Genomic DNA, 24,938 nt, shown 5'->3' with positions numbered 1-24,938 from the left:
TTGGTCACTGTTACCTTCTCTTATACTCTCTTCCCTCACCTTCCATGACACCATAACCTCATAATTTTCCTCCTGTCTCTTCTCAGCCATGCTTCCTGCTGACCTAATACATGCTCTAGCTTTCCTGTACCTCTCTTGCTGATTTCTCCCCAATCCATCACTTCTGTCTGTATATTCCATCACCTATTGGAAATCTCTTCCATGAGGAGACTCAGACACAAAATAAAAATGAAATCAAGTTGTAAAATACAGAAAGAATCCTTAGGGTTGACTTCCCATGACTGCACAAATGACATTTCCTCCCGTTGACTATTTTATTTCCAAATCTGAATCATTTTGTTTTGCCCAGAGGACAAAATAATAAAGGATGGATTAGCTTCCCAATGGGATCCTTACCAACCCACACCTCTCAGCAAGCTTGGGCACCATGTCTGACGAGGACCTAATCAAGTCCTTTCACAGTTTCAGTTTTAATAACTCAAAATAACTCAATTCTGGCTGCAGCAACAATCACTCAATTGGGACTTGGCTACGTCACTTGAAAAACCCTTTAACTAGAATTAATTAAAATAATGAAAATTAGATTGTGCATTTGTGGCTTTTTCCTTCTTAAATGGTTATTTGTACTTTTAAAATTTCTATCATAGACCAGCCATTGTAGCAATTGCTCAGGTCTTGCCCCTTGGCTTACAGAGATGGAAAAAATCTCCTCCCTCTGGCAACAGTGTCATTCTTTGGAAGACTTCACCGAACTTCTGGTTCTCATTCTGTATTTTTGCTGCTTTCACCATCAATGTTGCACAAGATAAATGGCATGGCTGTAACATCATCTATGAAGGGCCTCTAATTAGCTGCTCTGCAGTTGTTGGAACAAGTATCTTTTATTTGACACTTTTTAAACACCTCCAAAAACGATCTGATGGGCCTTTTTGTGACCATTCCATCCTCAAGTAAGTCCAAAGAGGTGGGGTACAGCCTCTGGAAAGGTTTCATCTCATTTCCTCCCCACTCCTTCTGCCAAAGCCTCTTTTAAAGTCCATGTCAAAAGCTGCTTCTCTGCAACCTTGCCCACGGTGCTTTATCAAACTGCTATGACGGTGCCTGGCGTATGGTAACACATGCAACGCTCTGCAAGGCCATGAGTTCTACTTGGTTTGTGCTCAGAGTGGTAGCATTGCTGTGAATGTGTAGGAATTATACAAAAAGGCTAGTTTGGAATTGAGTTCTTTCTCATTAATTAATAGCTGTCATTAGGCTGATGCTAAAATATGGCTGTGATAATCAATTTAACTTGAACCTACGGAACTCCTATAAGGTTCCAACTCTATCATTGGCGCCTGGGTTACAAAGTCAGAAGGAGACAGCTTCACATCTCATGCCTTCAAAAGTCCATAGTGCAGCAGGTCATGTGGACACAATCACAACTGGTAAAAGTATATGACTAAGGGCTGTGGTTGTGGTACGAACAAAGGGCTTGGAAAGCAACTTTTCCATTTTTCTTAAAGAATGAACATGATCTCACCATGTCAAGAAAAGGATGTCTACTCCAGGTAAATGGAATGAGACAAGCTCACCTTTAGTAAGCTTGTGTAGACCATCTGAACACCAGATGAAGGAAGGTGGACTTTAAAACTGTTGTCAAGTTCATGCTTGTAAGTTTGTTTTATGCTATATCATATTTTCTCTGTATACTAGGAAAAAAAAATCTTTCTAATGGACAAACACTATGGCTCCTAATTTTATGATATGGAAATTTTCTAAATATAAAGCAAGATTGTTTTTTAACCCAAAAATGTATCCCTCAAAAACAAGGGAATCCATATATTCAGGGCCTCACAAAGTCTCTCAAAGTGCAAGAAGCTTTCTTTTCTTTGTTTTGAAAAACAAAGATGTTATTCAGAAAAGATATGCTAACCCCAAACAATCTTAATCAATGCTAGTTTTTTTAAAAGAATTGGTAAAAAGAGAGTTAAGAAAATTTTACACGGATAAAGTACTTTTTCCTGGGAATATATCCTCAAAGATTATAAGTGCTGATGTCAAAAGTCTTTGCCAGCAAGACTTCTAAAAATCATCGACCACCTTAAAAAGAAACACACTAACTCATCGTGTCAGGGGACAGGCGGGATGGGGGGAAATGCCCTAACGTTGTCGAAGCAAGCACTCGTCAATTCAGAAAAGATTTCTAGTGGAAATATCATATGTGGATTCAAAAGTACTATATATTAACAATGTAGATGGATATAAAGATAATGTGTTAGATGACTTAAAAAGTGATTTTATTAATGACGAAAACTAGATGGCAAAATATATGTAAATAGTCGGAGTAAAATTGTTTTATGAAGTGTGAAAGTAGAAACCAACATTTCTAAATTAATAGTTTATAAAATATATAATTTTATATATGAATGTATAAATATATTAATAAAGTAAGTAAAATGAGTAGCTGCCTAATTTTTCAATCTATAGCCCTCAAAAGTTGCATATGCAAGTTAGCAAAAAAACTTTTGTAAGTAAAATATCTTATTGTAAAAATGGCAGATGACCTTACATTTTGGGTTGCCTAATTTTTAAGCAACTTTTACTGCATAGCATTATTTATAAAGAGTTGAATAAATGTTACTGGTGGAAACTTCCATTTTTACAAAAAAAAATTTACTGAAATGAACTTAAATTTTAAAAACAAGAATCAAAAACATGATTCCTACTATCAGGCAAATTAAGTATTAAATATAGCCACATTAACCCAAACATTTTCTGATCTCTTGTTTATAGAGAACACACATAAAAACAACCAACAAAAATAGAAGTCATTCTTCTACTTCTTTTTTTTTTTTTAAGGAAGATTTGCCCTGAGCTAACATCTCTTGCCAATCTTCCTCTTTTTGTATGTGAGTTGCTACCAGAGCATGACCATTGACAGGCGAGTGGTGTAGGCCCAACACCGGGAACCGAACCTGGGCCGCCAAAGCAGAGCACGTCAAACTTAACCACTAGGCCACCGAGGCTGGTCCCATTCTTCTACATTATTTAAATAATAGGAGGTCAATCAGTCCAGAAGTTACATTAAAACCTAAAAACTTGGATAGTTCTTCATGTATGTAATTTAGTAGATTAAATATCCTTAGTACTAAGAGGATGCAGTGAAAGAGACAGGAAATACACCTGTTCAAATACCAGGGGTAGTTGACGTATTATAGATGTGTAGGGCAGGGTTAGGACTCGGTTCCACAAAACATGATGACTTCTAGCTTGGTTTGCCTAACTTGACCTGAAAATGCAGTGATTTATTGAGCTTCAGAATACGTACCTCTAAATAGTCTGTGGAGCAGTTTGCGTGATTTTCCAATTCGAATGCTAAAAATGTGTAATTTAAAGTGTTGCCAGTTGTTGCTTGGATGGTCCAGTTGCAGCGCTGGTTGTCTGAATAGGGATTTGGGTAATGTATACTCTCTAAGATGCCATAGGCTTGATTCACAATCACCACGTTCGTACATGCTGGAAAAAATAATCATGATTGTTAAGAACCATTATTTTATTTATATATAAATATATATATATATATATATATATCTCATAATTGCTCCAAGATGTGTGTGAGATTTTCCTTTAAGAATATATATATATATATATACACACACACATGCATGCATACAAACATGTGTATTATATATACATATTTGGTACAGCATTTTTATAGTGAAAGAGTATCCATTTAGAAAAAATGTGAAATGATACTTAAGTGAATTCATAAACTTTTAAGTGTCATGAAAATTGCTTATGTTAAAACAGGCATCAGAGTCCTGTGAACTGATGAAGAGTAGAATAGCTTAGCACTACTCAAAGATCAGTCTAACCTGTTTGTTTAGGGAAGTATATTAGACCCTCTGTGTTTCTGTTTTTCTAGCTTTAACATTTGGAAGGGACAGAAATCTTGACCTTTAATTCAACAGTCTAAAAACACAAAGTCCGACGTGAATGCTAAAAATACGCAACAACATGGCTTTGTTGAACATTCTAAAGTCAGCATGAAATTCACAATAAAGGCTCCGTTATTCCTCTGGTTAGTCATCAGGAGGTACCAAACGAATAGACAGAATGTAAAAGAGTTGAAGAAGAAACGAAAATCGTAAATTTCGAAAAAATGTCTTCAATCCAATGGTGGCATTTTCTTCAACTGAGTTTACAACAAAATTATATGAGGTACCTCTAGGCAGGGGCTAGTCCTGGGGGTCAGCACCAAATTCAGCCAAATCTAGTGACTTGAAGAAGGCGTATGTATGCCTTTTCTCAAGTCTGTTTCACATTGTCTGTATGATGAGCAATAAAAGAGAGTGGGAAAATAAACATTGGATTTAAAGTGTTATCTCTGAAAACGGTGGTTCATAGATGCATTCCTACCACAACACTGCGCCCAGACAGGTGGCTGGAACAGCATTTATAAACTTTGCTATGGAAAAGTATACATTTGTGGCCCTTTAAAATCTTCCATTGCTGCATGGAGCAGGGGAATGAATCCTCACACCATTTCTCTGAAAATCTTTAGGTCACAGTTTTGTCCACAAAGGTTTTCTAAAGAATAATTTTGTTGGGGCCGGTCCCGTGGCTGAGTGGATAAAGTTCCACACACTCTGCTTTGGCAGCCCGGGGTTCGTGGATTTGGATCCTGGGCGCAGACCTACTCCACTCAAGAGCCATGCTGTGGAGGCATCCCACATAAAAAATAGAGGAGGTCTGGCACAGATGTTAGCTCGGGGCTAATCTTCCTCCAGCAAAAAAGGGAGGAAGATTGGCAATGGATGTTAGCTCAGGGTGAAACTTCCCCACCAAAAAAAAAAAAGAGAAAGAATAATTTTCTCGTTTTAGCTGCCTATGAGAAGTTATACCTACAGGATTAGAGAGACTGCTACAGCTTGCCTCAACGACCACAAAACAGGGCATAGGAAAATATATCCCGTTAAACCATATGGGCTGAACTCAGCACTCAGAAATTATACTATCAGCAAACCTTCAATTTCAAATGGCAAATTTTACAGAAAATCTCACTGCTTAGCTCTGATTTTATCTTTAAGGACCTGTATCTCCTGTGCACTAAGTTACTCCTTCAGTGTCCTGAAATTATGAGAGAAAAATAAAATATCACAGGAATAAAAAGAAAAGCAAAGGACTGTTAATAAACAGTCTGTCTGTAATCAGAAACAAATTAGCACAGCAATAATAAAATTAGAGAGATGATTATACATTCAACCAAACAGATGTATCCTGATAGAATTTGGGGGAACTTTGCATATGCTAATGATGAACTTCTGAAGAACAAAGCTACATATCCTTAAAACTCAGTATTCAAAACTGTCTAGAATTCAGCCTAACCCCCAGATGTGAGTGTGACTTTTCAAATTCACACATAATCAAGGTTAAACATTAATACTCTTTCAACTAGTCCAAAGGGATATTGTGTATTCAGATTATGATCTTGAGACTTTCCATTCCATTTTTAGCTAATCATGTCAAAATTATGGATAAATTTAGATTTAGTGGGGCAAGGAACTGCACTTTCAAAAACATAAGCAAAGTTTTTACTAAATAATATAAACTCAAGGAAACCTTGTTAGAAAGGATTCTAACTTTAGAAAAGTATTTAATTCTGAGCTGGAAGGGAGTTTTCACTTAAATTTTCACCTAATTTATTCTCCTCTTTTAAGAGAAGAAATTATGGAACCCCAGAGAAGAAAAGTGACCTTCTCAGGGGTTAGGGGCCAGGACAAACCCCCGGGTCCCTTAATTTCTTGTTCAATACTCCTTTATTTCCACCGTGTTGCCTCATGGGAAAGCAGATTTCAAAATGGCATCTTTAGTGGCTGGCCCGGTGGCACAGCAGTTAAGTTCGCACATTCCACTTCAGCTGCTGGGGTTCATGGGTTCGCATCCTGGATGTGGACCTATGCACTGTTTGTCAAGCCACGCTGTGGCAGGCATCCCACATATAGAGTAGAGGAAGACGAGCACGGGTGTTAGCTCAGGGCCAGTCTTCCTCAGCAAAAAGAGGAGGATTGGTGGTGGATGGTAGCTCAGGCTAATCTTCCTCAAAAAAAATAAATAAATAAATAAAAATAAAATTGCATCTTTATAATGACCAGATTTTTCCACAGTAAAGAATGTGCCCACTAACATATGATTCACAAGATCCATAGTTTCCTTTGATAAAACTGTTACGTTCTGAGGTATAAGATAAAAAAAATCGTGTGGAAGATACTATGTACCAGGGAATAGTGTCTAATGAGATGATTGTAATGTTTGATACAAATGAAAACCCACTAGCTGTTCACCTGTTACAGTGATCTTTAGCTGCATTGCAACTATCTCAGCATATTAAATACTCTCCGAAGTTTCCATAGCTTCCACATGCTTTAGTTGTATGATGTTAAATTTGATGCATACTAAGTATTTCTTCCTCAACTAGAGTGCAACTTTTCTCATAAGAAGCTAAGATTAATTTCAATTGCTCCAACCAATGGGTTACGCTTATTTCAGTTTGTTTCATTCATCAAGAGATGGAAGACCCGCTACAGGCCCCGAGCAGCCAGGATGCATACTTACTCTGCTTGTATTTGGCCAGGAAGCCCCCTCCTTGTTGACCTTCATCTGTCCTCAGTTTTAAAGTCATGCTGTCTCCACTAGAACGGATGGGAGGGGGTTTCTCATCCCCACAAAGCTGACTTAGCAGATGAGAGCTGGTACTTGGGCCATCATACACCTTTAATAAAACATTTTAAGTGTCAGATGATTGTGGCTATAAATATCATCTAAAGGACTCTGTAATGCTTAAGAAGTAGGGAAAGGCATATATATATATGTCATAACAAAAGAATATCCCTGAATCTAAATATCTTTAAAAATTATATTTAAATGTCCATAAACTTGGGCCATGAACTCTGGCCTTTTAGCTATGGCTGTGTGTAATAGTAAGGGTGTGAACTCAGGTTGAAATGTGAAGATCAAAAATTAAAGACTAGGGGCTGGCCCAGTGGCATAGTGGTTAAGTTCCCGTGCTCCACTGTGGTGGTCCAGGGTTTACAGGTTCGGATCCTGGCACAGACCTGGCACGGCTCATCAAGTCACACTGTGGCGGCATCCCACATAAAATACAGGAAGACTGGCACAGATATTAGCTCAGCGACAATCTTCCTCAAGTAAAAAGACGAAGACTGACAACAGATATTAGCTCAGGGGCAATCTTCCTCACCAAAAGAAAATGAAAGAAAGACTAATACATATTTCTGAGACCATAGCTGTTATCAGTAGTCCTTCTTGCTTTTTGATTTCATAGTTTATAATTTGTTACACTTTAAAATATTTTTTATTCAGATTGATTTTTTAAGATTTTATTTTTTTCCTTTTTCTCCTCAAAGCCCCCTGGTACATAGTTGTATATTTTTAGTGTGGGTCCTTCTAGTTGTGGCATGTGGGACGCTGCCTCAGCGTGGCTTGATTACCAGTGCCATGTCCGCGCCCAGCATTCGAACCGAGGAAACACTGGGCCCCCACAGCAGAGCATGTGAACTTAACCACTCGGCCATGAGGCCGGCCCCTCAGATTGATTTTTTAATGGACAAGGATAATTGCTGGTTCTGTAAAAAGGTCTACTTGAATGACTTCAATTATCTTCTCTAATTCACCAGTATAATCCTCTAAATTATTTTTCAATGCATATATAGAAATTATATAGGTAATAAATATGATAAATCTCCTAACCCCTTTAGGGAGATTTTAACCATATCTTAATAGCCCATATTCATTCTCTTTTAAATACTCAGTGTACCAAGCCATTCAGTAATATATGCTGCCAATAATATACGCTTAGAAGGCTGTCATTTTCATCAAATTTTAAAAAATTTTTAATTTTGTTTAAATTTTTATGTGGATTTTTTTTTAAATGTTCCCCTTTCCCCAACCTCAAAAATAGAAATAAATGCATTTATGTGTGTGGGCAAGACGACAGCAGTGAATAATACAACTGAGACATTCTACATACAGCCAGATAATCTAAAGTGCAGTTGGGATGATACTCCAGGTGGAAGTCTTCAAATTCCAGTTCAAACGGGCTGCCGTGGCTGGCTTTCAACCACCAGGAGCATTCGGAGCTGTGGTAGTAGGGCATGGGGTAGTTGGGAGACGTGAACGTGCCGGTGGGAGTGGTGAGATTGCCCCCACAACCTAGAGGAGAAAGAGATGGAATGATGCATCTCCTTTTCTTTCTGGTGAAATTGAATCTTCTTGTCTATATCACACTAGTGCTATTGTTTCACCTCTTTAAACCAAGTTGCAAAATAAAACTGTATCACCAGAGAGTAGCCAACCTCTAAACTTAATTCGCATCCCTGTACTTTCCTTTTCCTAACCAAGACGACCAGCTTGATGAAATAGACCAGGGAACTAGAACACGCTCCCTTACTTTGTCTTTCAAAAACAAAACCAAGATCTCTGCTGTTAATTCGGAAATATTTGCGATGTTGAAGTTTATTACAAATAGTAATGACAAAATACAGCAGGAAAAATAATGAATAAGAGCATAGCGATCCAAGAATCAAGAAACCGAGTAGGTTGGACCCTCCAAGAAATGGCAGCTTTCAGCTCTTTACCTGTTAATGATCCATCCCAGTAAGCCGAGAATCCGGGCCCTGAGTCCAAGGCGTCACTCTGAAACTTTAACCATAGTTTGTTACTGTGAGAGATGATTCTTGGAGGGAGATTCGAGCCACAGTATTTTCCCAAGGATGGTGACGTTTCATAGCCTCCGTCTCTGTGATAAAATAGAAATGTGATCATTTATTAGGTTATTGACAATATTACTGCATAAACATTTAACATTATTTGAACTTTGAGATTGCAAACAAGTTTATGTCAGTCAGCCTCCCTCAAAAATACTCTAAAAAAACCACAATTTCAAGCTTTCAATTTTTCACTTTATTAAATAGCATTTGAATACCTTAATAGAGAATATCCATCATTTCTGGTTGGCATGACATTGTATATAACCAATTGCAAACAGAGAGAAGGTGTTTAATCTGTCAAACAAAGCATCTGGAAAACGTGTCAAAGAACACAGGATAAAGAAGCCATAATTATTAACAGTATAAACAAATTTTGCTTAATTTTATAGGGAAAACTTAAATGTTTTCCTTCTAATTTGAAAGTTTTCAAAATTTAATATGTCATATTTGATATATTAACAAAATTTTGAAAATAATTCTCTCCCCAAGAACTTTTGGGGGTCTTAAATCTAGTTTATACTCTGTAGCTTTTTCAGACCTAAAAAGAAAGGATGCACTCAACATTAAAGTCCAATGATTAATTGCTTTAAATTAAGAAAATTAAGTTATTTCAGCATAATATGGTACAATTATGATTTATTTTAGTATCTTACTTTATATCGTGGGATAAAATTTATTATAAAATAGTATAAGATTCCAGGCTTTTAAAATGCCAAAGAAAAAATCTGACACAGATACACACCAAATTGATGAGCCTAATTTAATTCAATGTAATAATCTGAGGAGATAGCAGTATATAATATATATATCAATATGTTTACTTAGCTTTATTGCAAATATAACTTTTTCAACTCATTCTTTCAAAGTACCAAAGAAAAAATGTCTTATACTGAAATTCATAAGCCTAGGTATTACATGAACACAAAAAACTTTGTGAAAACTTTAAGACAAGGTTGCTACCTTACCATTATTTTTGCAATATAATTAGACTAAATGCACAGTGAACAGCCTAAAATTTAAATTGACTTACATAAAGAAAGTAGGTATTCGACAATTGCAAGTATCTAATTTCAGAGGAGTACATCTGTTTATTCAGCCCAATTAAATCTGGACTTTATTTTCAAATATTTCCAATAAAATAATCACTTAAAAATAACCACTAAATCTCATGCAATTTCCTGTTTTTCTTTTAAGTCAGGTTCTATATGACAAACTTTATATCTCGCAAGAAAGAGGACAACAGAGAGCTTTACAGAGAATGTGCGTATTTTTTCCTTAGCCTTTCCAGGAAATATTATGAATAAAGATAAATTATGAAAAGGATTATGATGAAGTACAGTCATGCACTGCATAACAACATTTCAGTCAATGACGGAACACGGATGTGACAGCAGTCTCATAAGATTAGAACCACATAGCCTAGGTGTGTAGCGGGCTATACCACCCAAGTTTGTGTAAACACTGTAGGGGAGGAAGAAATTTTCCTCTACCCTTCTAGGTTCCTCCCACTGGCCTAAGAATTAAACTAACATGAGTCATATTAATAGGAGAACAAAACAAAAGTTTTAATAACATGTATACATGACAGAAACTCAGGAAACTGAGTAACTTGCCAAAACTGCTAAAGTCCTCACCTCAAATACCATCATAAACTAAAGACAAAAGAAGATGTTAGGGATGGGGGGAGTCAGGGACTTTAAAGAGAAGGAAGGCAATTCACAGGTAGGCAAAAAGGAGCAAACATTTGGAAAACGAGTGTTTGGCCAGATAGAAACAGAAGAACAAAGAGAGGAGCCCAATAAACAGACTTTTCTAGCTTCCTCCCTGTCTATGACCTAGTTCCTGCTATGCTAAGGTGACAGTTTACTTCCTGAGACAGGTTTTTTTAATCTGAATTCTCTTAGGCAGTTAAGGGGGAAGTAACACGAAAAACTTCCTGAACTTTTTGTTTCTTAAAAATAATCAGCCTAGGGCCAAGCTGGTGGCCTGGTGATTAAGTTCAGCATGCTCTGCTTTGGCAGCCTGGGTTTGGTTCCCGGGTGTGGATCTACACCACTCGTCAGCCATGCTGTGGCAGTGACCCACATACAAAATAGACAAAGATTGCCACAGATGCTAGCTCAGGGCGAATCTTCCTGAAGCAAAAAGAGGAAGATTGACCACAGATGTTAGCTCAGGGCGAATCTTCCTCAGGAGCAACAACAACAAAAACAACAGCCCAAAATAATTCTCATGTTAAAGAGACACATTTTGGAGTAGTAAATTTTGTTCCCCTTCAGGACACTTTATCATGTTCACACAAACAACGAAATCACCTAATAACACATTTCTCAGAACTTATCCCCATCATTAAGCTACACACACAAAGGTGCTTACCTGATTTCCACAAAATCTGCTATACACGTTCCACCAATGGCGTCCTCCAAGGAGAAGTTTGTGAAATGCAATGCAATCTGTTGGCTGGTTTCCACCGTGATCCTATAAATGCATTTCCAGTTGTTGGGATAATTATTGGGGAAGTTTGGAGAAGTAAATGTCCCAGATTCATCTGTATAGTCTTCCAAGCATGCTGTGAGAAGGAATAAACCACAAGAGAGAAAACAGAAAATATTATGCTACACTTATAAGACATGCAGGAATATATACTTCATTCATTTGTGCCATCAGACTTGAATTTCAATAGGCCATTCTGGAATGTTCAAAGAACGATTTCCTTTTGAAACAAAGTTTTTGAAATCTCAAATGCAAAAACAATTATTAATAATAAACCTAAGCTGTGTAGTAGAAATCGTTACATACATTACAACTTTTTAGTACTTGGAAGGGTTATAATTTTTCCAATCCATTCAAATTATCATAAACATTAAAAATTAGGCTCAACTACAGAAATCATAGGAGGGGCCTAGAAATAATTCAATCTGTCCTCCTTTTTATAGACTTCCTTTAAAATGGTGTTCCCCAAGGCATGCATTTATGAGAAATGAGAAAGCAGGTACCTCAGCCCTGTCGTAAAGAATAGGAAATGAGACTAAGGAATCAGAGGGATCTTGAATCAACACCCAGCTCAAAAACTGACAAACTAATCAACGTTGGGCAAATTATTTCACCTCTCTCTGAGCTTTATCTCTAAATGGAGATGGTAAATATTTCTTTTGGTGAGGAAGATTGGCCCTGAGCTAACATCTACTGCCAATCTTCCTTTCCCCTCCCCCCCCCCCGGACAGCCCCAGTACATAGCTGTATATCCTAGGTGTAAGTCCTTCTAGTTCTTCTGTGTGGGATGCCACCACAGCATGGCTTGATGAGCAATGTGTAGGTCCGTGCCCAGGACCAAAAGGGGTGAATCCCAGGCTGCTGAAGCAGAGTGCACAAACTTAACCACTACACCACCACACTGGCCCCGATGGTAACTATCTTTGAGCATCCATGTAAGAGTCGGACATAATGCAATTAAAGGGCTTGGCACATGGTGTGTGCTCAATAACTGGCAGTGATCATCATTCGGTGTCAAAATATGACAGAAAAGTGTAAGAAAAGCAGACCATAAATAGGAATAAATTAGATGTCTCATATAAAACATTTAGATAGTACTTAGACAATTTTATGCCCTAAATAAATATCAACTGCTCTACTTTAAGACCCATTCAGTCCTTCAGACTCTATATTTACTAACTAACCAACTCAATCTCTTATACCCTCCAAATCTGAGATATTTTCCAAAGAAAATCTGGTTTCAATGGATTTTTCATGTATCTTCAATTATATCCAGTAATAACAGAAATCTAGAGTCCGGGAGTACACGTAGGTCTCCGACTGAAAAGTTTTGGGGAAGAATGAACTACTAGACTTTATCATGAGTAAAAAAAGGAAAGGAGGATGTTTAGGTGTGCTATTTCCCCAGTTGTTGCTGTATAATTATAATTACAAAAGAAAAGCGGAAGCACTGGTACTGAGAGCACAGAGATACACAGAAAATATCACAGGTTCTACTACCTATGCATAGCCCTCAGAGTAATAGGCATTCACCAAATATTTGGTGTACTCTATTTTAAACAGCAACCAATCAAGGCTTTACTTCATTGAAGGAATCGACAATGATATTTAACTTCGAAGATGAATATCATATACTTTTCTATAGTCTGCTAAGATATTTCTTCAAGGGTCAAGGAAGGAAGGGAAAAGCAGGGAGGAGGCAGAGGAGGGAGGGAAAGAGAAAGGAGGGTGGAGGTAGTATGTTAAGTATTTCAGATCCAGTAATGAGTATTACTAAGATAAAAATTCATGGATCAAATAAACACTAAGTGAAGACTACGACCCAGTGTCCCTGAGCTGACAAAACTGACAGACTCATTGACCACCCCCACATTCAGATAGCTTTAGCCATTAAATCAAATATCTAGAGACAATTATCTATTCATGTCACTTGTTCTCAAAGAGATAATGTTCCTTGCTTACCCACTCTACTCCCAGAGGGGAAATATAATTGTATTGAATATTTCTAATGCAACTTGCAGTTAGTCTGCAGGAGAATGGTGTGTATAGTCAGGTTCCCATGTAAAGGAACCTGATTCAATGAAATTTATGAGAAGTAATTTCCCTGTACCTTGTCCATATGCAAGTGATTATTGTGGCACAATTAATCTCTTCTGAAATTTTAATTTACACATCAATCTTCTTTTCTGTTGCTGGCATAAAGGTAAACACAGTCTGTGATGCATTGAAATGATCTTCACACTGCTCACTTTGTCTGAACTGCCTTACCTAACAACCTCCCCACCTCCCCCAATACACCCTTTAACAAATAAACTCTTACCCATCACTTAAGGTCAAATTCAAATATCACTTCTTCTGTGAAACTTTTCTAGATCAAGCAGAATCAATTTCCTTGTGCTCAACAAAACTTTATGCAAATATCAATTTGAGCCCCAAACACATTTTATTGAGATTGTTTTTACGTGAGCCTATGTCCTTTACTAGATGTCCAAATATGAGTAGGACCTTATTAACCATTATTAACTGTCACATCCCACATTACCTGACCCAGATCACGTGTGACAAATAGTGGTTAAAATTATATTACACGATATATTGAAAATTGCGATGAGGGGACAAGTATCTCATTTCTTTCCACTCTTTTTGTTCCATTCTATTACACCCTCCATTTTTCTCATCTCATTTTCCCTCTCTCTTTCCTATCCTCTCTCCTGGGCACGTTGAGATTCTTTAATATTTTATATTGTTTATTACATTTAAATTACAGGAATCTCTGCCTTCAGCCATGACAAGTAACTGGTACTTGACTAGCCCCTCTCCATAATAACTATAAAAGTGAAAAAAAATATACGAAGCACTAAACAACAGGCAGACCAAGATTGCATCCTTGACAGAAAGAAAATTCATGAGATACGACTCGTGATTTCCTTGGCTCTTGGGCAGAATTTTCTGACCACTGCAGTTTGCTGAAGCCCAAGTAGAGAATGATAGTCCTGTTGAGCTGAGGAAGCAGGGATCAGAGCTTGGGGATACCAAAAGAGCTGGAACTGTAGGGAAATGTGCCAGCAAGGAAGAAGAAACAGAGAGGAGAATCAGACATCTGTGTTCGCTATGAATTCTTGGATGAGCCTGGGCTGGGCATACATGGGGCGAGACTTCAAAAGGAATACCAGAGAGCAGCTGCTACCAGGCTGGAAGCAGAAACAAGATATTAGAGACCAATGCAATTCTGGGATACACTTGAATTCTCTCCCAGTCAGAAGGAGGATGGCTCTTGACACTCCAGGCACTAGCTGAGACACCAGAAAGGCCACACTGTAGAGTGAAGACCACGGCCAAGAGTAGGCCTTTTCTAGAGCTTCTCTACCAAAGTATAAATCTAAGTCTTGACAAGACCTGCAGGAGTGAAAAAACTTAGAGGTATCAAGTAATATAGTGTCCTATTGTTATGGAGATAGCTACATAGATCAATGGGATAGAACAGAGATTCTTAAGCAAATCCAAATATATACGGGCACTTAATTTTCAACAATAATGCAAAAGCAATTCAGTGAAAATAGGAGAATCTTTTCCACAAATAGTGTTTGAACCATTAAATACCATTTGCTAAGCAACAAATAAACCTGGACATATAACTCACATGATATAGAAAAATTAACTCAAAATGGATCTTAAACATAAATGTAAAACCTCAGATTATAAAACTAATAGAAGACTACACTGGGGAAAAATCTTCATAAATTTAGTAGGCACAGATTTCTTAGACAAAATACAAAAAACACTAACCATAAAAGGAAAACAGGACATATTAGACTTCTGCTCTTCAAACCATACCATTAATAAAAAGAGATGGCCAGCTGCACCCAGGAGGAGAAAATATTTGAAATACTTTTATCTGACAAAGGACATACTTGTACCCAGAATACACAACTTAGAATAATAATAAGGTAGCTAACACAAATATGAATAAAACCTCACAAAAGAAGATACATAAATCATCTATAAGCATGTGAAAGTGTACTCAGCACTATTAGTCACCAGGGACAAGTTAAAACAACAATGAGGCACTACAACACAACCTCTAGAGGCTAAAAGTGAAGATTGACAATAGCAAGTGTTGGCAAAAATGTGGAGAAAGTGGAATTCTCATTCATTGCAGGTAGGAATATCCATACAATGGAAGGTTACTCAGCAATAAAAAGAAAAAAATTACTTATAAATAGAACATGAACAAATCTCAGAAGCATTATCCTAAATGAAAGAAGCCAGACATACAAGTGTGCAAATTGTGTGTTCTACTCCTATTTGCCTTTGGAACAGGCAAAACTAATCTATAGCGATAAGAACCAGATCTGCAGTTGTTGAGATGGAGGATGTGGAGAGATCAATTACAGGGACACTAGGACACTTTCTGGGATGAGAAAAAGGTTCTCTGTGTTGAATGGAGTGGTGATTACAGGAGCATACATATTTGTTATAACTACCGATGAATTTTACTTTATGAAATTACAAATAAAAGTCCATCTTATTTTAAAAGTTTGAAAGTTCCATGCAAAGACAGGTTGAGTTCTCTAAAGGAAATCCAATAAATAATTCAGATATCCAGTAAATAATAAATAAAATTAAAATAGAGAAATAAAAAATATTTTTGAAGGTACACTTGCTATAAATATTCCATAATAGAATTTTTAATATTAAAATTTTATTGCATTTTTATAAGATTCCATATCTAATTTTACAAAGAGAAAAACAATGGTTCTTTGAACTTAATGTATCTATTTCTTGAAAGGTTAGTAACTCCTCTTATCTAATACTGAAGTCTGTACAATGTTCATGTTTTATTCTCTTGACGGTATAAATGGTTCTTTCTAGAATAATATTAATACTGAGAAATATTAATGTAGGCTTTGTTTTCCTCTTATGCTTTGCAAAAAAGCACAAATAATTAAAATTGAACATATTCCCATAAAAGGATATTCACATATTGCCATGATGCTTATTACATCAATACAAAATGCAAACATAAGAATGCCTTTTGTTTATATCTTCTATTGCCAAAGGAAAACTCATATCCAAGGCCAGTTTGCCTTTTATTATGGTCTAACAACATTTACAAAGAGACGAAGAAGGAAAGAACATTCCTTCCATCCACTATATTCAATCAAGCTAGCAACGGCAAAACACATCTCTGACGATCAAAGACAACTATTGGCAGGCCTCACATATCTTTCTTTCTGACCAATCTCAGGAAAAAAAAAATGTAAAGCAAGAAAAGAGAAAACAGACAAATATCCTCTGTGAACCCTTACAGAATTACAAAACTACATTTTTCTAAAAGTCACAATGCACCTTTGCCTCCACTGAGCGTTCTCAAACATGTTTAGTAACATAGCATTCAGCTCATTTTCAAAGGGGAAAATCCAGAACGTGGGTAATCCTCCAACCCACAAAGGAAGGATGATGTCAGCCCCATGTGATTAGGGTGACGGGAGCAGAATAAACTGGCCCTGTGGATAGAAGAATTTATCTCCTAGAGAGACTCTAGATTGGGGATAACTGCTCCTGCACCCCCTGCTTTGTCGTAGGTGATAACCTGTGTGATTATCCAGTTCCATTAGGGATCAATCTATAGGCAACGCTCTCTGAAACCATGCATGAGACATTTTGTGTCTACATGACCTCAGATTTTCCAGATTTGTGTTCAATAGTCAACCCAGGAGCCATCATCTGCTTCTACTGGCATATTTGGTTTAATAGTCTTCCAAGTGAAGACACCAGGGAAGATAAAATTACAGGTTCAATTTCTCCTTTAGGAAAAAGAACCAAAATCTGACATTTTGCTACAATACGCTGCTAGGCAGTCACGTCTTTTCCCTCACAGGCGACCAGTTCAAACGAATACGAATATGCGCCAACTCACGGAAGCAGCTGTTGTACAATTGTACTTGGATGTCAGTAATTATATTTTAAACCTGGTAGTCATGGTGCTCTAGAGCTATTATGCACTTTTCACATAGAATATCTTATTCTATTGTCACCAACTATAGGAAACAGCCAGGCATTATAACCCCCACTTTTTAGAGAGGTTGCAGATGAGGGATCTGAGGCTCCTGGAGGTTAAGTTCTGAAAATCACTTAGTTCAGACACAGTACAGAGAAAATTCCACCCCAGTCCTCTCTTTCCAAATCCCGTGCTCTTTAATAATCCATGGTTTCTCTATGTAGGGAATGTCAATTAAGAAATGAAGGCGAGTAAAAGACTAGGAAAAGCACAATTAAATATTTTGTTTAGCAGTTTCATTCTAAGGACTAAGACATATAATAAATTAAATAAGATCAATCTACTGAGCTGGGAAGTGCACGGATCCCTGTATTTACAAAAATATGAGAAAATACTGACCCATAAGAAAGGAAATCTTCAAAAGATCAATAGACTTACTAAAAACCTTTCCTCTAGTGGGAAAATATATGAATATCTCATCGCAGAAAATACAGAATTCAAGGTGGATAGAAATAATCGGAGAGGCTTGTGACTTGCCCAGAGGTTTCCAAGTTAGCATCAAGGCTGGGACTAGAATCAAGACTTGTGACTTCACCTTCAGCCTTTCCTTCTCCGTATCACGGAAAGTGCTTTCCACCATGGGCAATCACAGTCCAAGCCACCGACATCTCAGTCATAATTCTACAGCAGTTTACTCACTAAGACTTGACTCTCATTGTCTCTGATGAACTGCAAAGTTTTCACTAGAACCACCGGAATTGCTTGGGGAAAACCCCCACTGGACCTATTTGAATCAGAATTTCTGGGTGGGGCCCTGATTTCTGAATTTGTAACAAGAAAATCCCACCCCAAGTCTCTTATGAACACCAGAGTCAGAGAACACTCCTCTACCGGACTGAAGTTTTAAAATAGAAACAGAATTCTCTCTATTCCTTTCCTCTAAAGAAATCCTCTTTTGCCCTTCTGGCAATCATTTCTTGGCTTCTCACTCTTAGATGCCTCTTCTGGGCTCATTCCAGGATGATTGATGAAAAACAGCACTAAACACCCACTGAGGATAAGTGGGAGCTCTGAGCTGGGAATGAGGAGGTTGGGAAAGCCCCCTAGGGCCCACTTTTAACCCTATATTGGCGTGGTTCTGGTACTTCCTGGCCATTCCCCTCAGATAATTGTAAAGCTCTTCTTTTTACAGAAAGTATGAAAAGTCCACCATGGTTCTACCACAGCTCTGAGTTGAATGCTACCAGCCACACTATGTGCAGTTCATCTAGAGCATTCCCAAGAGCTAGTCTAGACATGGTAAGGCAACGGGATTAGATGTTGGGAGTGGATTGTTTTGGTTCAGCTTCTAAATCAACTAGCTGTGTTTTCTTGGGAGGATAAATTCAACTACGGATTTCAATTTCCCTCATTTGAAAAATAAGGTAATGGAAAACATTATGGAGATTCCTCAAAAAACTAAAATAGAACTACCATATGACCCAGCTATCCCACTACTGGGTATCTACCCAAACAATTTAAAACCAACAATCCAAGGTAACATAAGCACCCCTATGTTCATTGCAGGACTATTCACAATAGCCAAGACATGGAAGCGCCCAAGTGCCCATTGACCGATGACTGGATAAAGAAGATGTAGTATATATATATACAATGGAATACTACTCAGCCAGAAAAAAGACAAATTCATCCCATTTGCAATAACATGGAAGAACCTAGAGGGAATTATGCTAAGCAAAATAAGCCAGACTGAGAAAGACAAACACCAGATGATTTCACTCATATGTGGAATATAAACAAGCACTGGGACAAAGAAAACAGACCAGTGGTTACCAGGGGAAGGGGCGTGGGGAGTGGGGAGTGGGCACAGGGGGTGAAGGGAAGCACTTACGTGGTGACAGTCAAGAAATAATGTACAACTGAAATCTCACACTGATGTAAACTATTATGAACTGAATGAAAAATAAATAAAAAATAAGGTAATTCAACTAGATTAGTCAATTCTGACACACCATAAAAACGCGCTTACATCAGTCATACACAGACACAGATATTGCAAACAGCTTTCATGAAGTAACACTAAACTTAGTAAGATAAATTCTGGTACTTTCTATCCTATTCTTTTCTATTCTATTCCACATTTTTCAAAATCCAGGGAGCAACCTAATCAGTTCATTTCATGATCCACTACTGAGTCACGAACATTTCAATGTTTGAAAAACATTGGACTAAATGTTATAGAGGTTTTCATCTACTGTTAAAGTACAAAATGCATCAGGTACATTTCTCTATTCTTTCTTATACTTTTAAAGATCCTTCTTGGTAGGATTACATTGATGTATATACAGTAGATATTAATAGAATATAAAATCACAATTTAAATTAGTAAAATTTACTAATCAATTATATTCTCTCAGAATTCAAATATTTTGCACTTTAATTAGCAAACATTTAAAACATAGTCTCATATTAGTTACTGAGAAATTCTTAAGACTACCCGCAAATATTTAGTTAGTTCTGTGTTTCCATTTCCCCAGGCACATCTGGATGAAGGCAGAATCAGTGAGGAGGGAGGGAGGCAAAGTAATGACCAGAAGCGGACTGCTTCCCTCCCAAGCACATATTTAGGGGCTGACATCATAGCTCCACGGCATGAGCTACAGATGGAAAAGTAACTGGATTCGAGTTGGGATGTTTAACCTTTATCAGACGAAGACAGGCAAGATTCGAGCCGAGAAACACACCTGCTGAGCCAACGAACTAAAACTCGACAACCAAATACTGTCATTATTGCTCTGAAAATAACTTCCGCTAGAGCAAGAAAATAGGATGAGGACCAATGATTGAGCTTTTCCCTGACACTGTTTTATTCTTCAGAAAATACTGAAAATAAGATGACAGCTGAAAAGAAAGAGTGCTAACGCCTCCACATTTCCAAGTGGGCAGCTCACGCTGCCTGGAGGGCTGGTCCTCTGCCTGGCTGTCAGCAGCCCAACCCCAACATCAGTGTCCTGAGGCTCGTCCTTCCCTGAGTGTGTCCTGCAGGGGCCACCCTCAACTATTCATGAGAGCCAGTCACTCCCATGCTGATCTATGGAAACTGAGGCAGGCTCCAAAATGCTAAGTTGAGGGTGTCATATGCCTCTTGGATCCAATCATCTGAGGATTGTTAAGAATATTTGCCTGTGTTAGGCCGATGAGTTCATCCAGCAAAAGACAGGCACACAGTGACCAGCCAGGCTCGGCCAAGGGACAAAAAGAGAGCACACCCTCCTCTGTGATTTCAGCCCTGTCTGGACCCAACAGAGTCCAAAGTAATGATGATCACACAAAGTAACGACTGGATAATCTTCGTGTTTGCCGCCTCAGGATGCTCTTCTGTTTTATCACTCATCTTTTCTTGTGATCTCTTTCTTAATCAGTTTCCTCTTCTGCCCAGCTTGCTTCTTTCCTTTTTCTCAACTTACTTCGATTTTACCTGTATCTTATCTTTCTGAAAACTTCTTTTAATTAAAAATTTAACTTAACATCCTCCCTGCCAGATTATTTTGATTGCTCTCGGTTTTTACTGCACCAGATATTGCCTTACAAGCTAGTGTGGTATTAGCAGAGCTGTTTTAGTCAATTCAGAAACATGTCTTACTTTACATAATGTTACAAAGATTTCCATAATACTTTCCAGAGGCCCCATCTGCGTCATATGTTATCTAAGATACAGCTAGTTTATTCATGCAGCAAATTAAACTTGTGTTCATAGTTGATTAGAGCCAGAAGACATCCCAAAGACCATCAAATCCAATCCCTTAATTATACAGATGAGAAAACTGTGGCCCAGAGAGTTCAAGCAACTTGCTCCAATTCCTAATCTAATATTCAGGGTGATTTGGGCCAAATATATGAGGCAGATAACACCACAGAAGTATGGAAAATTGTGTGCACACTGTAATTTCTTGAAAAGCCAATTTTGGTCATTGGATGTTAAACACCTGAACGCAGTCCAGTGACTATGTCAGTCGCATAACAGAACTTATTGGAATTTATGGAGATTCAATTTCCCATGTGATCGAGCTGGATAATGAACTGTCTCCCAGAGAGAGTCCCACAGGAGAGAAAGGTGTATGACTCTCTCACCCTCGGGATTCTGGAGAAACCGAAAGCCATGCTACCAAAACACAGAACTTGAACTACTGCAGAAAACAGCAATTTCGCTTGAAATGAAGAGTAGTGGTCAGTCACTCAGTGAAGAAATAAATGAGAAATTGAGTAAGGATTCTGAGTGGGAGATATTTTTTTAACTTTTATTTATTCATTCATTTATTTATTTACTTATTTAGGCGATGAACTCCTAAGGATTTCTAGATGCAAGACTGTGTCAGAGGGAATTCATCCTGGCACAGGAAAGGCTTCCAGCACTTTCTGAAGGGAGCATCAATGAATCGCACCCTGCTTCTGGGGCCACCCAGAGGCTGTGAAATGTTTGGGAAGCTCAGTCACCAAATATCTACTGCAGCTCTACACTGGATACTATTTTGGTCCAGGAAATATCTTTCCAAATATGATGCAAAAAGACAACTCAGACTCTCTGAAAAGGTACATATCCCAGGTGGGAATACGAGCCTAACAAAACATGTCACCCTCATAAATTCCATGGGCTTTTGGGGCCGGGGGCATCGCTGGTTTATATATGACCTCATAGACCCTGCTCGCAAAAGATATTTGTTTCCTATGCTGCATTTGCCAAAAGCAAAGTAATGATGAGAATTAAATAATAGGAAAAATACAATAAAAGGAAGAAATGCCCAAAAGTTTCAATTTCATTAAGTCAAATTTAGAAATGTATATTTTGCCAAGAACTCTTCCATTTTCTGCCAAAGAATTCCATGCAGTAGTCTCTCACGCTTATCTGCAGCTGTCCTTCTTCTAACTTCTTAAAATAAGTATTCTGACTCTTGGGTAGCTTTTTATTTGATAAAATTTTAAACTTTACAGAAAAGCTGTAAGAACTAGCTCCTGAATTTCTTTTACCCAGATTTACTACATATTACTATTTTGCCCCCATTGCTTTCTCTCTCTTTCTCTCTCTCGCTCTCTGACTTGCTCACTCACTTAGTATCTGAACCACTTGAGAATGACTTGGAGACCCCGTGTATCTTTACCTCTCAAAATATCAGTATATAGTTCCTAAGAACAAAAACATTCTCTTACAGAACCACTGCACAATTATCAAAATCAGAAAATGTAACATTGATAGCATACTCTTGACTAACCATTACTCTATTTTTAACAAGGAAGGCACTGGAGTCGCTACACTTTTTTCTCTACAACTTTCATTGTGTGCCACAGGTTTGGGGATGAAGGGCTCTCATAGTACCATTTTGTAATGGAGTAAATGAAACTAAGTATACAATGCTGCTTTGTTACCTGCTGATGCATCAATGGCTTCATAGTTTATTAAAAAGCCTTCGTAAGCGAGGTCAGAGTCAGCCACAAGTATAAGCATTAATGAGTTGGTACTGCTAGTAAGAACAGGCGGGATGGATTTTCCACAATATCTATTTGAAACCAAGAAAGAATACAGGTTTAAAAACTTTTAGTTCACTTGAAATGATGTACCAAAAATTAGGACATATATAAATAATAATAATGCTAATAATATCCCCTATTAACCTTAAAAAACAAACAAATATATTTCACACACAGAACATTGACAAAGTTGCTGAAGATCATCCTATTTGTTATCACTTCCCTGAAATGGTTTTATGTGTGTGACCTGTCATGTATAAAAAGCTTAATGAAATTAAAAGTTACAAGCTATCCTAGGTTGCCATATAGCATATTAATGAACTTATTACAGAAATGTAATAAACTTACACAACAAATGGAAATTATACACCATAAACTCATAGAGCACACTGTCTAGAGTCAGCTCTATCACTTAGAGGCATTCTGACTTTAGGTAGATCATTCAACTTCTCCGCACCTGAAACAAGTAAAAATCTAGACAAAATATATAAAACAATGGCTCTCAAGACACTGGGTATCAAGCAATGAAAGACAATGACTCTTCAGGGACAAAAAACAAGTGAATATAAAAGCAAAACCGGAAATGATCAAATTGTTTCCAAGTGCCTTAACACCATCCCAAAACAGAGCTCAAAAATACTTACATGATACAGTAATGTCTAGTGAAGAAAAACACAAATTTAAAATGTCAGGCATCCTATCAAATATTATGAGGCATGAAAAGGTGGAAATTATAAACCATAATGACAAGAAAAATTGATCAATCAAAATACAGCAAGAAATGACACAATGACATTAAAATAGTTACAATTGTATCCCAAAGATTTAAGAAGCTAGAGGAAAAAACTAATGTGTAAAGTAGAGACAAGGAAGAGATAAATGATGGCCCAAGTTGAACTAGTAGAAATGAAAACTAAAATGTCTGAGATGAAAAATACGCTTGGTAGGATTAATGGCAGAATAGATATTGCAGAAGAAAAGATTAGTGATCTTGAATACATAGCAATAGAAACTTTCCAAAAGAAATACACAGACAACACAGACTCAAAATCAAATGAATGAGTATCAGTCATTCAAATGAGTATCAATCAGTTGTGGGATGATATCAAATGGCCTAAGATACATGTAATCAGAGTCCCCAAAGGGGAGGAAAGGCAGAAAACGTATTTCAAGAACTAATGGCCAAAAATGTTTCAAATTTGATAAAACTATAAACCCTCAGATCCAAGAAGCTCAACAAAAAATTTATGATGACTGAGAAAAGCCAGACAAAAAAAGAGTACATACAGTATAATTCCATTTTTATACAATTGCAGAACATGCAAACTAATTTAGCGTGATAGAAAGCCAGTTAGTGGTTTCTAGGGGATGGGGATGAGGCAGAAGTGAGAAATTAAAATGGGCAAGAAGAAAGTTGGGGGATAATGGATGTGCATTATCTTGATTTTGGTGATGACTTCAAGGTATTTACACATGTCAAAACTTAATTACTAAAAGCCAAGGCTACAGAGTAGCGAGTAGTGAGGTGGAAATGGTCATTAAGAAGCATGTTGATCTCACCTGGTTCTTATAACACAACATAGGTTTTAACATCTTCACTGAAGCAGGAAAGCTAGAAAGCACGAAGTTTTTGTGTTCAAAAAACAAAAACAAAATAATCTCACCTCCCAAGAAATATCTCAGAACCAGTGTCATAAATTTCCAGATAGTCTTTTGTACAATTGTAATGAAACTCCAGATTAAATGTCCTGAATGTCAAACGAATCAGGTGGCCAGGTTGGACTAATATATGCCAGGTACAGTTGACACCATGGGGGTAGACATTTGGATGGCCAGGACTTTGAATGGTTCCTGTTGACTCTGTATGAATTGCTCCACAAGCTGTTAAAATTAAAATAATAATAATTATCAGAATAAGTAACCAACAAGCTATCTGAAATTCAAAGTAAAATAATCTGATTGTAATCTCTTAAAAGCTCAAAAAGAAAAATGTTCCTTAAATGCCGCTTAAGATAACTCAGTTCACAGACATCAATTAACTATTAACATGCACTGAATAGGAAATATATATTTTCTTTGCTTTTGAGTGTAGTTGAGAATTTTTACAGTGTAGATGAATTTTCTATAACAATTTGTTTCCATTGTTCATT

The 24,938-nt window shown here is 37.3% G+C and overlaps 1 protein-coding gene across 1 annotated transcript in view; it reads right to left on the bottom strand.

Annotated features, from left to right (window-relative positions):
* Positions 1 to 24,938, bottom strand: part of CUBN (cubilin) — a 256,171-nt gene that overhangs the window by 181,439 nt on the left and 49,794 nt on the right. Inside the window, exons 21-27 of the mRNA XM_044762035.2 lie at positions 24,453 to 24,669; positions 22,687 to 22,817; positions 11,148 to 11,340; positions 8,640 to 8,800; positions 8,033 to 8,214; positions 6,598 to 6,754; positions 3,311 to 3,498 (exon numbers count right to left, since the gene is read on the bottom strand). Of these exons, the coding sequence (XP_044617970.2) occupies positions 3,311 to 3,498; positions 6,598 to 6,754; positions 8,033 to 8,214; positions 8,640 to 8,800; positions 11,148 to 11,340; positions 22,687 to 22,817; positions 24,453 to 24,669 (1,229 nt within the window). The remainder of the gene's footprint in view (positions 1 to 3,310; positions 3,499 to 6,597; positions 6,755 to 8,032; positions 8,215 to 8,639; positions 8,801 to 11,147; positions 11,341 to 22,686; positions 22,818 to 24,452; positions 24,670 to 24,938) is intronic.

This window comes from Equus asinus, chromosome 29, assembly GCF_041296235.1.
Source record: "Equus asinus isolate D_3611 breed Donkey chromosome 29, EquAss-T2T_v2, whole genome shotgun sequence".
Taxonomy (NCBI): Eukaryota; Metazoa; Chordata; class Mammalia; order Perissodactyla; family Equidae; genus Equus; species Equus asinus.
The sequence above is the reverse complement of the archived record's forward strand: the minus strand, read 5'-3'. Positions and strand labels throughout refer to the sequence as shown.